Below are 11565 nucleotides of genomic sequence, written 5' to 3'. Positions count from 1 at the left end.
GCCTGCGCTGGAGCCGGTTCAAGTTTATTGATGTGTTGCTATGGTGATTTATCCAAAGTTGCTTCCACGAACCGAAAAGAGGGACTTATATTATCTCATCCTGAAAATTATATCGGCAACTCGCTAAACGAGTTACGACGAACAGGGCCCTGGTTCTGGGTGACCTGACTGATGTTGTGTTTAGAATCTGGCTCTAACTTTAATGGCAGCTCTAATCTGATTTTGACACATTTTGGCTTCATTTCTATGTAACAGAAGGACATGATGCTGTGCTGTCCATTCTTTCCACAGGCCGTAGTGAGAACCTGGGGGCATCCCTAGTACATATGTACACGTGTGTGTGTGTTTGTGTGTGTGTGTGTGTGTGTGTGTGTGTGTGTGGGAGGTACAGGCCTCTCTACTCCCACTCTATGAGTTTTTAGACTGATTCTCTCTCTCTGTGTGTGTGTGTGCGTGCGTGCGTGTGTGTGTGTGTGTGTTTTCTTCTCTCAGGTCCAGGCTTCCTGCCTTCAAGCTGACGGACGAAGGAAGTCCAGCCCACTTTGGAAAGAGGCCCTCCCCCAACATTTTGCACTAGAATGAGACACACCCCCATGTGTGGTAACCACTCCCCCAAGGGTGGGATTGGCCAATGGGCTTACTCTGTCCTCGATCAAATAATCTGTTCAAACTGAATAATCTGTTCAAATTGAACAAATGAACAAATGAAAATATACAAAGTCTTTTCAAAATTACATTTCTTAGATTAAACACACACACACACTCACACACACATTAAACATGGCCGTCCAGTCATATGCAAATAATGCAAATGCAATTGAACCTGATGACTAAATATGTGTATTTGTTAAAAAAAATCTTTAATTGTTAAGTTAAATTCACCTTGGAAACATAAATGTAAAAATTGATTTATATTTATATATAAATTATAAATGCTCTATGAAAGTAAAACTGTATATTTGAAGATCTGATCTTCTGATTCATCTCTTTATTTCGGGCAGATATAAATACACCTACATGTGTTCATGGGTACGGCGAACAAACAGAATCATATATCACCTTTTTTTGTCTCATTTGATTGGTATGCTTAATTGACTAATTAAGCACCCAAATGTGTTTCACCTGAATCTGTTACCTACTTGACTTTCCCAATGCAGCTGGGGGTTCACTTACTTTTGCACATACACTAATTTCATGTTTCATGTAGTTTTTTTGGCTACTCACACAATTCCCTCTAAACAAGTACATGCAATTGATAAACATAAACCTGACATTTCATATATGGAAAACTGGTGATGATAAAATAGGAAAATCATGGTAAAACAACAGAAAACTCTAAACTCCTCAAGGGGTTCACATACTTTCAAGCAGCACTGTATGTGGGTAAATGTAAATAAAAAATCATCTGAAATACAATTAAACGCACTGTAGGTACAAGCTGGTTCGGACGCTGCCAGGTGCTCCATACTAGGACCCTAGCTGGGATGTCTTCAGGCCACAATTTACGCAGTGTGTGTGTGTGTGTATATATGTATGTGTGTGTTTGTGTGTGTGTGTGTGTGTGTATATATGTGTGTGTGTGTGTGTGTGTGTGTGTGTATGTGTGTGTGTGTGTGTGTATGTGTGTATATATGTGTGTGTGTGAGTGTGTATATACAGTATGTGTGTGTGTGTGTGTGTTTGTGTGTGTGTGTGTGTGGGGGGGGGGGGGTCCTCAAGCCAGAGATGCCTCCTAATCATCTACACCAGGGGTTCCCAACCTTTTCTACTCCGAGGCCCACCGTTTCGTATTTGTAACAGGTCGGGGCCCAACAGACACCCCGCTTATTTTAGCTAATCTATATTCCATTCTTATTATTAAGCGATTGTTATGTCTCACAAAGAGCAACATCAGCACCTGCTACAGGTGGGAGCCTAGAAATTAAAAAATCTTCCTCTAGATATTGCAATCAAAACTGTATTGTGCACCAGAAAACAACATAAAACTGCTGAGCATTTTCAGTCAAAAGGGATTTATTATCCAAAAGAGTTTTGAAACAAAGGAACTTAATTGCAGTAGGCCTAGGCCTATTGGTGCTCAGCAAACAAGCAAGGAAATAAAACCAGAATAGACCCAAAAGATAGCATGCACTCAAAACAAGTGATGAAACATGCAAACAAGACCACTCAGCTAGGCCTAATTAAAATAGGTGATGCTTCAGACATGCAAACAAATAGGTTCAAATAATGTTCAAATATATAGGTTCAAATAGGTCCGAGCATTCCTGGGCAGTAGTTTGAGTTGGTAGCTCTCCACAGAAAAGCATGTCCTCTTGTAGAATACCACTCCAATGATAACGCACAAAAAACAGCACTAATGCAGTTTTACTGACGTCCGTCGACTCGTCTGACTTGTTTTAAAAGGAACAGGCTACTTTTTATCCTTTCCAGAACCTGGTTCTGTATGTGAGTGCTGGATGTCGCGTCTCCAAATGTCGATTCAGATTTGAAGGTTTGAACGCCTCATTAGACAGCTTTAAAACGCACTCGAAATTTGGCTTTCATGAAAGTTTTCTCATCTGGGATTCGTTCTGAACTTAGACCAGAATTTAAGAACGCTAAATCGCCCTATTTTTTTAAGGGCTGTATTTGTGAGAAATCGTTGATGATTGCGTTAACATCAACTCTACAGACATCCTTGGATTTATATCATTATAATAATAATAAAAAGAATATTTGTATCATTAACAATTACGTTTCACATTTATAGTCATGATTCCTACGACTACGAGGCATCGTGATGTCGTAAAATAAATAAAAGCACTACACGAACACTGCAAATGTAAGTGAATAAATAAATAAGCACTTAACTCAATCGCGTGGATATAGCCATAGTGGAATAGAATTGACACATCTACATTTTGCAACAGTACCTCCACCTCTGCACCGGTGAAGTTAGGTCTGTGTTTACTGGACCGGTGCTTGCTTTCTCTTTTGACATTTGGATTCTGTCAATTGTGACTGCAGACGTCACTACGGTTGCGTGCCCTTATAAGGAGTTGTGTAAGAACCCATTTCCAGGCGTTCATGTATCCGGCGGGGATCTTTTCTTACGTTGGTCTTTCGAAGTTCGGAAGAAGATATTAAAGAAGACACTTCAGAAAACGTTTGAGAATGAGGCCCATTAAAAATCAGTTCTTCGTGGAAAATTTGCTTCAACTTGAAACATTTTCGCGGCCCACTAGAAAGGGCTCTGGGAAACACCGATTGTCGCTACACCATGGTAGTCCTTTGGGGGATCGTAGTCCCTCACATTGCGCATGCGTCATTTTGCGACACTGTCGACTGCTGTCGACAGCGTAGCCGCGCGCGCATGCGTCACAACGACAGATCCGTTTTCAATCATGGAGAAAAGCGACGAAAGCCAGTTTTTTGAAAACATGACCATTTATTTAAAAACAAAGAAGATGTCACAGTGGACAAAACAGATGAGGTGGAGGATCAAAAAGTCTCTCCCCAGTTTCGTTTCATATGTTGACGTAGAGCCTTATGCTGTTAGCCGTTTACAACATAATTAAATATAACATTAAATATACCCACATTATGCGTTAAGACAAGCCCCATATGTTGATGTTTAAACCGTTTACAACATTATTAAATATTACGTTAAATAAACCTACATTATGCGTTAAGACAAGCCAGATATGTTGATGTTGAGCCTTATGCCGTAAACCGTTTGTGTCTGAGCATGCGCAATGTGAGGGACTACGATCCCCCAAAGGACTACCATTGTGTAGCGACACCGATCTACACTGTAGGCTATTGAAGTTGCATGTGTTTAATCGCATGTACGTGAAAGTGAAACTTATACTACAAACAGACACTAGATGGCAGTGTAGCACATTCTCTGGACCAATGTCAAATTACTAGCCTATATTACAACAAAGGCTACCCACACCTATCCCTAACCCAGACCTTGGCAGTGTGAATATGAGTCACTCAGCTCTTAAACCCTCTTTTCTGGCATGCTTCCAGCACATTCTTCCTCACTGTCCAGGGCTATAATAGAGGTCTTGTGATGTTGGCGTGCGTGTTGATGGTGGCACTCTTATCTCTGATGGCATCTTATCTGATGGCATCTTATCTGTCTCAATGACAAACTATACTGCTCTGCCCCTCACACACACACACACACACACACACACACTCTATCTCTGATGGCATCTTATCTGTCTCAATGACATACTATAGTGACTGTGCAAGAACTGCGTGTTCATCCCGTGTGCCACTCCTAGATGAATAAGTAACCAGTAGACCAGGAAGAGAGAGAGGACTCTGACATCTGACCCCTGCAGTGACTCTGTGATTAACCATGAAGTGTCCTCACAGGTTTTGAGTTCCATTGGATTCGACCAAGCCATCATACTTTAAGCTGAAGAACTACACAATACTGTACATGTGACATCATCGGCTCATACATGTGACATCATCAATCTCATACATGTGACACCATCGGCGTCAATCTCATACATGTGACATCATCTGCTCTATAGTGTAGTGTGTGTGTGTGCCAATGCAGCTGCTCTAGAGGGTAGTGTGTGTGTGTGTGTGCCAATCCAGCTGCTCTATAGTGTAGTGTAGTGTGTGTGTGTGCCAATGCAGCTGCTCTAGAGGGTAGTGTGTGTGTGTCAATGCAGCTGCTCTATAGAGTAGTGTGTGTGTGTGTGTGTGCCAATGCAGCTGCTCTATAGTGTAGTGTGTGTCAATGCAGCTGCTCTATAGTGTAGTGTGTGTGTCAACGCAGCTGCTAATATTGTATATTATTTATTTATGTATATTATTATTATTATTATTATTGATCCACTGATATGGTGTAGTCTTACTCTGCCTCAGTGGATCAGCGGTTGCACCTGAAGCTCCAACACAGTTTTAAAAAAACATGCTGCGGTGGTCGGTTCGTTGTAAATGCAGTAAAATAGATAATAAATAATAATTCATTTCATTTGTAATGCACTCTTCATTCAGAAGAATCTCAGAGTGCCAGACATATATATAAAATAGACAAGACCAAACAGAAATATGCATCATATTTTATTGATTTATTCAGACAATAATCAAAGGGACAGACAGGGTGCCAGGGTAACAAAGTCTGTATATTTTGGAATCACAGACTAATGACCTCGTCCTGTCCTTGGGATGAAGAACGATCTAGAAGAATTACCTCGTCCATCTCCTATGCATCAATTCCCTTTGGATCAAATCGCTGAGCTCAAATGAAACATTAAAAGTTTAGTCCAAGCATCAAAATGGCAACTCCTAAATGGCCTCCTTCACTGGTAGAACTACAAGTCCCTTTGGTTTAAATGAAGTGGTCGTCATGACGACACAACTCTACACCTCATATCTGCCTTCTTTAAGTCTTCACAGTAGGTCCCCATTGTCCGTTTTAGTGATTGGTCGCCATTTTCCTCTAAATGCTAAATGTTATATGTGGACTTTAGAGAGTGTGTGTGTGTGTGTGTGTGTGTGTGTGTGTGTGTCCTCCCGCAGGTGCTTCTGCCGCCGTCTACTTGGCCATCTTGAGGAGGCTCTGCTTGTCGATCTCGAAGAGCCGCCAGCCCTCCTCCAGGGACAGATCTGCCGCTCCGCGCCGCTTGTAGAACTCGATGGACTTGCTGTTCCACTCCGCCACGATGAAGTGCATGCTGCTGCAGCGAGTCTTCACCGCCGTCTGCACCAAACAAACAAACAAACAAACAAACAAATAAATAAATAAATACAAACAAACAACAAACATGAAAATGTCTACATATGAAGGCAATGGCCAGGGCGGCACGGGACTATGATGAGAGCAGGTTAGTGTTGTTGACACAAACACACAGACACACACAAACAAACACACACGCACACACACACACACACACACACACACACACACACACACACACACACACACACACACACACAGACACACACGGAGCAGTGTAATAGAGACACACACACACACACACACACACAGACACACACAGACACACACACACACACACACACTAAACACACACACTTGTGACTGTCAGAAGGAGGAAGAGAAACCTGCCTCGCTCAGACGCTTGAAGATGTGCGACCCCATCCCATAACCTGTGGAAACAGAAGGGGAAGTCAGTTTTCAGATTCAAACTAAAAAAGGCACCAACAACCTATGAGCTCCTGGCTGAGTTAACAGTGTGTGTGTGTGTGTGTGTGACGTACCTTGGTACTCTGGCATGACGTAGAAGTCCTCCAGGTACAGCAGTTTGCCGATCCAGGGGTCATAGGTGAAGTAGTACATCGCAAACCCCACCACAGTGTGACCTGCAAACATCACATCACAGCTGGCATCAGGACACCATTTACCATCTCGATTACTATTATACACACACACACACACACACACACACACCGCTCTATTACACTGCTCCGTGTGTGTGTGTGTGTGTGTCTATTACACTGCTCCGTGTGTGTGTGTGTGTGTGTGTGTGTGTGTGTGTGTGTTACACTGCTCTATTACACTGCTCCTGCAAGCAGAAGGGGGGGGGGGGTCCACCCCTGGGGCTCACAGTGTGTGTGTGAATACCAGTAATGAATCACTAAAACGTGTGTGTGTGCCTTGCATTTATGAGTAATTGTTAGTCATGACTATTTCCATAATCTCTAGTTTGGGAGGGCTGTCAAATAAGTGATAGGTGTGGTCAATTTAGTTTTTTTGTTGTTGTTTTTAAAATGCAAGTGCTTCTAGATGTCGATGGCGAGTCCGAACAAATTGCAGATTTCATTTCTCTGCAGTCTAAATGTAACTCAATGCTGTTGTTTTAAATGATTCTCTGATTTTTTTTTTTACTTTGTTATTTTTTTTTATACTTAATTTCTGAGTTGTTTAATGTGTGTTTTTTTTTAAATTATTTTGTCTGTTTTGTTTTGGTTTGTTTATTTATTGTTCTTCTGTACTATGTAGCCTCAATCAGGGCATTGCTGCAAAAGAGCCCTGTGCTCAGTCAATTCTCCCTGAATAAACAATGATGATGATGATGATGATGATGATGAACTCACCATCGCAGCTCCTCTGCTCCTCGGGGACCTCCGCCACCAAACAGTGTAGTATGAGTAGGGTGTGTGACTGTGTGTGTGTGTGTGACTGTGACTGTGTGTGACTGTGTGTGTGTGACTGACTGTGTGTGTGTGTGTGTGTGCAACTCACCATCTCTGCTCCTCCGGTCCGCAGGGACCTCTGCCACCAGACAATGGTAGAAGGGATGCTCCCCAAACCCATCTTCCAGAAGCTCTGAAAACACATTTACATTGAATTACATTCACCACACACACCGTTATCCACATTCACATTGAATCATTCACCACACACACCGTTATCCACATTCACATTGAATCATTCACCACACACACCGTTATCCACATTTCCATGCAATGACTTAAGACACATTTTTCAGCTGTACGCGTGTGTGTTGCCTAGGGAACTGGATCTGTACGTGTGTGTGTGTTGCCTAGGGAACTGGATCTGTACGTGTGTGTTGCCTAGGTACTGGATCTGTACGTGTGTGTGTGTGTGTGTGTGTGTGTTGCCTAGGTACTGGATCTGTGCGCGTGTTGCCTAGGTACTGGATCTGTACGTGTGTGTGTGTGTGTGTGTGTGTGTGTGTGTGTGTTGCCTAGATACTGAATCTGTACGTGTGTGTGTTGCCTAGATACTGGATCTGTACGCGTGTGTCTTGCCTAGGAACTGGATCTGTTACGCGTGTTGCCTAGTTACTGGATCTGTACCCTTTTTATGAACCAACACACTCATTTGTTTAATTCCACACTCATTCCATTGCCCCTCTTAAACTCATTCACAAACTTTGACATAACTCCCTTTGACAAGCTTCAGTGAGTGACCTTGACCTCAGAAGTTCTCTGAAACTTCCGCCCGAGAACAGAGGAGGAGTCACCCCTCCCTTCTGAGTCACGCGAGATCGGCAGGAAGGACGCCTTGTCTCTTCCTACTCAACCCCTATTGGCTAACACAGCTGAACTGCGCTGCTCTTAGTTTTTTTGACAAAACTCTACATTTTCCCCTGAGCTATCTCTATTGTATTGACATATATCAAAAACATGTAATAACTTGAATCTAGTACTGGTTTAAATGACCATTCAGTAAATTACGTCTTTTCTAACGGTGTCAATATGGAAATTGTATGTACAGTATTAGAATGTCTGAAGAGACTCTGGAAATAAACATGTCTCGTCTCGGCAGACTTGTCTGATAGCGAAACTCTACTCGTCAGGGTGACGGAGAGAGACCGCGGGGGAGGGGGACTTCCGATACCTTTCTCGGTCAGCACAACTTGTTCCTCCATCTCCTCGAATTTCGCAAGCTCCTAAAAACAAATACATGCATCAAAACAAACGTCAAAATGTGATATTGGAAGACAATATAGCAAAATGGTAAAAAAAAAAAACATGGGAAAACAGAGAAACATTTATATGAGGGAATTTATACGAACATTTACATAGCGAGACACAGGAAACTTGACGTTAACGTCATACATTAGCAAGCACAAAGTCAAACAATATATGAACAAAAAACAAATCTATTATTTTGACACTTGTCAGGAACTACAGTAAATGAAACCAACCCATCACACTTTCATTTAAAACATAACGATATTTCGTTGTCGTATGATTAATATAAAAAAAATCCCTAGCATAACGTCTTTTGTTTGTTCTGAAAACAGAAGTTCTCTAAAACATAACGTCTTTTGTTTGTTCTGAAAACAGAAGTTCTCTAAAACACCCAATCGATCGCAATAGCCTCCATTTTACAACCTTAATAAGGTTTTCGAAGCATAAAATGTTAAGCTAAAATTATGTTAATATGTGCGTGTGTATTTGAATGTGTGGGTGATTTGTATTAAGAATTTACCAAACTTACTTTAATCAACCGCAATATATCGGTAACGTCTTTTGGTTCAGCTTTTCGGAGGTTAAAATCTGCCATTTTCTTCTTTTAGCCTTCTTACCCTTACGCTTTCCAACTAAAACTCCGCGAAATGTGAAGTTAATCAAAAGCTCTTTCTTCATAAGTTTGCCTTTTGAATTTTAAAGTTCCAAAAGGGAGGTTTTGCAACCCTTTGGTTAAAGTTTACAACGCGATTACATGAAGGCTCTGGCGGAGTATCCCGTCTGAAAGCAGCTTTGGACCTACTTCCTCATTTATAGCAGGTTCAGAGCACGTCACCCTACGTGACGTGCACGAGGTTTGGTGACGGTATACGTCATGTGCGCGCGCTGTGGAACGTACGAATGTAGGGAAAGAGAGCACTTAACTGAAATGACCGACCGTGAACTTTGGGGGAGAAGGTGCTATCCTACGATTTACAGCTCTTAGAAATAAGCTGGCGTAGCCACAGGCAGGGGACAAACATCTGATTCTAAATGACCCTCTGTAGACTACCTTCGTACACAACCTTTCTTTTGCTTATGTGCCTAGTTAATGTTCAATATGCCTATCTCCCTTATAACGTCTCTGCGATATCTCCCCTCCTGCTCTCGTTTCGTGTTTATTAGCACTGAGTCTTGTGGGTAGAGCAGGGGAAGATGGGAAACACGCCGTGATGAGGCTATAAAAAAAACACTGGACCCCATTTAAATGTGCAATTCGAATTCTTAAAGCCCGAATTATAGATCTGCGTCGGTGTCCGTCCGGACACATAGCCACGCCTTGGCAACACCCTTCCCCGTGGTGGAACGCCCATCCGAGCCCATCCGAGCCCTTCGGAGAGCTGGACGGACACCGACGTGCACCTCTCGATTTTTGTAACTTTTTCGGATATGAACGGATAGCGACGGATACCCCCTTGGCTGTGATTGGTCCGCTAACGAAATCATTTCCTAACGACATCATTTCCGGAATCTCACATTTCCTGTTTCATTCCCTATCTGTTCCTATTCTGTTAGAGTGTGGATCAGCCGAATATTTCTGTCCGAGCCCGGCCTGCGTCCGACAGAGTAGTGCCCGAGCCAGACAGCCATTCAAATATATTGTCGGAATCCAACCAGACATAGTCAATGTCTCAACTGTTCATACTAATGACACATTTACGTATGTTTTTTTATGAATAGCCTGTAGACCATCTCACAAGCTTCTTCTAGTTGATTATGAACAAACATAACAGAAGAGGTCTGAAGATATTTCTGAAACACTTATAAGGACGCTCAAATGACCGCGAATTCATAGGAGAGAATACTATCCCATTCTCACAGGAGACATCACAGCAATCGGAGCATATTTGTCAAACGCGATAAAAGATAGCCCTGCTCTGAAATATTCCCATTCCATACTGAATATTCTGTTTAGATCAAAGGTTTGTTTTTCGACACCGTGATATTTCAGATGATGGAACAGTTGAAATGAATGCTCATATACAAAAGCTAACCTTAACGTGAAGTGGAGTTAACTTGCAGCCAACACCATTGCATTACAAACCCTAACACACACACATAATGAGAAAGTAGGCTTATTACACCTGGCGATTATCTCGCCTTTTATCTACCATCTTTGAATAATGTAACTTATAAACACGTCGTTTTAAAGCGCTGTGGCCGTCCTGAAAAGATGTGTCAATAAATGAATTTAATCCATAGAATCCACGTTGACTTCACTACTTATTAAGATATTGTAACAAATCACGGAAGTGTGGAATATTTGTTATGGCTTTTAATTAAACACTAAACACAATACAATGTCAAAATGGCACGGGCTTTATGCCCTGCTACAAGTTATCACAAACAGACTGTGCTACCATCACACACCTGTATAAACTCCGTCCCAACACAGAACAACGACATGCAATTAGAACAGTAAGGAACATTGTTAAAGAACATCGTTGGGCGCTGCATCATAGACATGTATATATGTCTATGCGCTGCATCACATCGAGAAAAGTATGTGCCCGCCGCACGGCATTATGGGGCGACTATGCCAAGTTAAATATGGAATTTTCAATGCCTTATCGCGCTGACTTGTCCCAGCCCTACCCCAGCCCGACAGCAAGTAAAATATTTAGTCCGAACCCCAATGAGTCAATGTCTCAACTGTTCATACTACTGACACATTTACATACGTTTCTTAAGAATAGCCTGCCTTTATTAAACTCGAGCATCAACAGATGAATGATAAATGCACTGGCTCACACAAACAAGCCCCGTTAAACGCACAAGCGCGCACAAAAGGGATATAAGCATATTGAAATGAATTATTCACATTGCAAGAACGGAATGAAATGGCCTACACATTACACACGCTATGCATCTGATATGCCTAAATAAAACTCACATTATATGCTACACCAGAAGAGGCGCGAATAAAACAAGTCTTACCATTGAAGATTATCTTTTTTCTTGAAAAATGTAAGTACACGGACACATTCCTTATAAAAGTATCTACATAGTCCAACCATCGATGTTTAATCCATGTTGTGGAGAAAGAGGATGGCATCAATCATATTTCATTAAAGCTTCACACTTCTTACATTGGACATATCAAACAGCCTCATT

The 11565-nt window shown here is 41.9% G+C and overlaps 2 protein-coding genes across 3 annotated transcripts in view; one reads left to right on the top strand and one right to left on the bottom strand.

Annotated features, from left to right (window-relative positions):
- The window catches only part of apooa (apolipoprotein O, a), a 16869-nt gene extending 15898 nt beyond the window's left edge, over nt 1-971 (top strand). For both annotated transcript variants that reach the window (XM_031571345.1, XM_031571344.1), the window contains one exon: nt 493-971. The gene's annotated coding sequence lies outside the window, so the exon portion shown is untranslated. The remainder of the gene's footprint in view (nt 1-492) is intronic.
- A 4084-nt stretch (nt 972-5055) lies between these two features.
- Nucleotides 5056-9209, bottom strand: sat1a.2 (spermidine/spermine N1-acetyltransferase 1a, duplicate 2). The gene is made up of 6 exons (XM_012832521.3): nt 8942-9209; nt 8336-8387; nt 7214-7297; nt 6229-6330; nt 6077-6117; nt 5056-5710 (listed from the first exon to the last, which is right to left on the bottom strand). The coding sequence occupies exons 1-6, from the start codon at nt 9005-9007 to the stop codon at nt 5546-5548; spliced, it is 510 nt and encodes a 169-aa protein (XP_012687975.1). The 5' UTR covers nt 9008-9209; the 3' UTR covers nt 5056-5545.
- Between the last annotated feature and the right edge of the window lie 2356 nt (nt 9210-11565).

The sequence above is a fragment of the Clupea harengus genome, chromosome 8 (assembly GCF_900700415.2).
Source record: "Clupea harengus chromosome 8, Ch_v2.0.2, whole genome shotgun sequence".
In the NCBI taxonomy this organism is placed as follows: Eukaryota; Metazoa; Chordata; class Actinopteri; order Clupeiformes; family Clupeidae; genus Clupea; species Clupea harengus.
Note: the sequence above shows the minus strand (reverse complement) of the source record. Positions and strands in the feature narration are given on the sequence as shown.

Bases quoted from the DNA above. Each gene is read 5' to 3' on its own strand.
- sat1a.2 (XM_012832521.3), bottom strand. From the start codon at position 9,007: ATGGCAGATTTTAACCTCCGAAAAGCTGAACCAAAAGACGTTACCGAT. The intron at 6,118-6,228 runs GTACGTCACACA...CTGTTTCCACAG, and splicing joins CGTCATGCCAGAGTACCAAG to GTTATGGGATGGGGTCGCAC. The intron at 5,711-6,076 runs GCAGGTTTCTCT...TGTTTGGTGCAG, and splicing joins TCTTCAAGCGTCTGAGCGAG to ACGGCGGTGAAGACTCGCTG.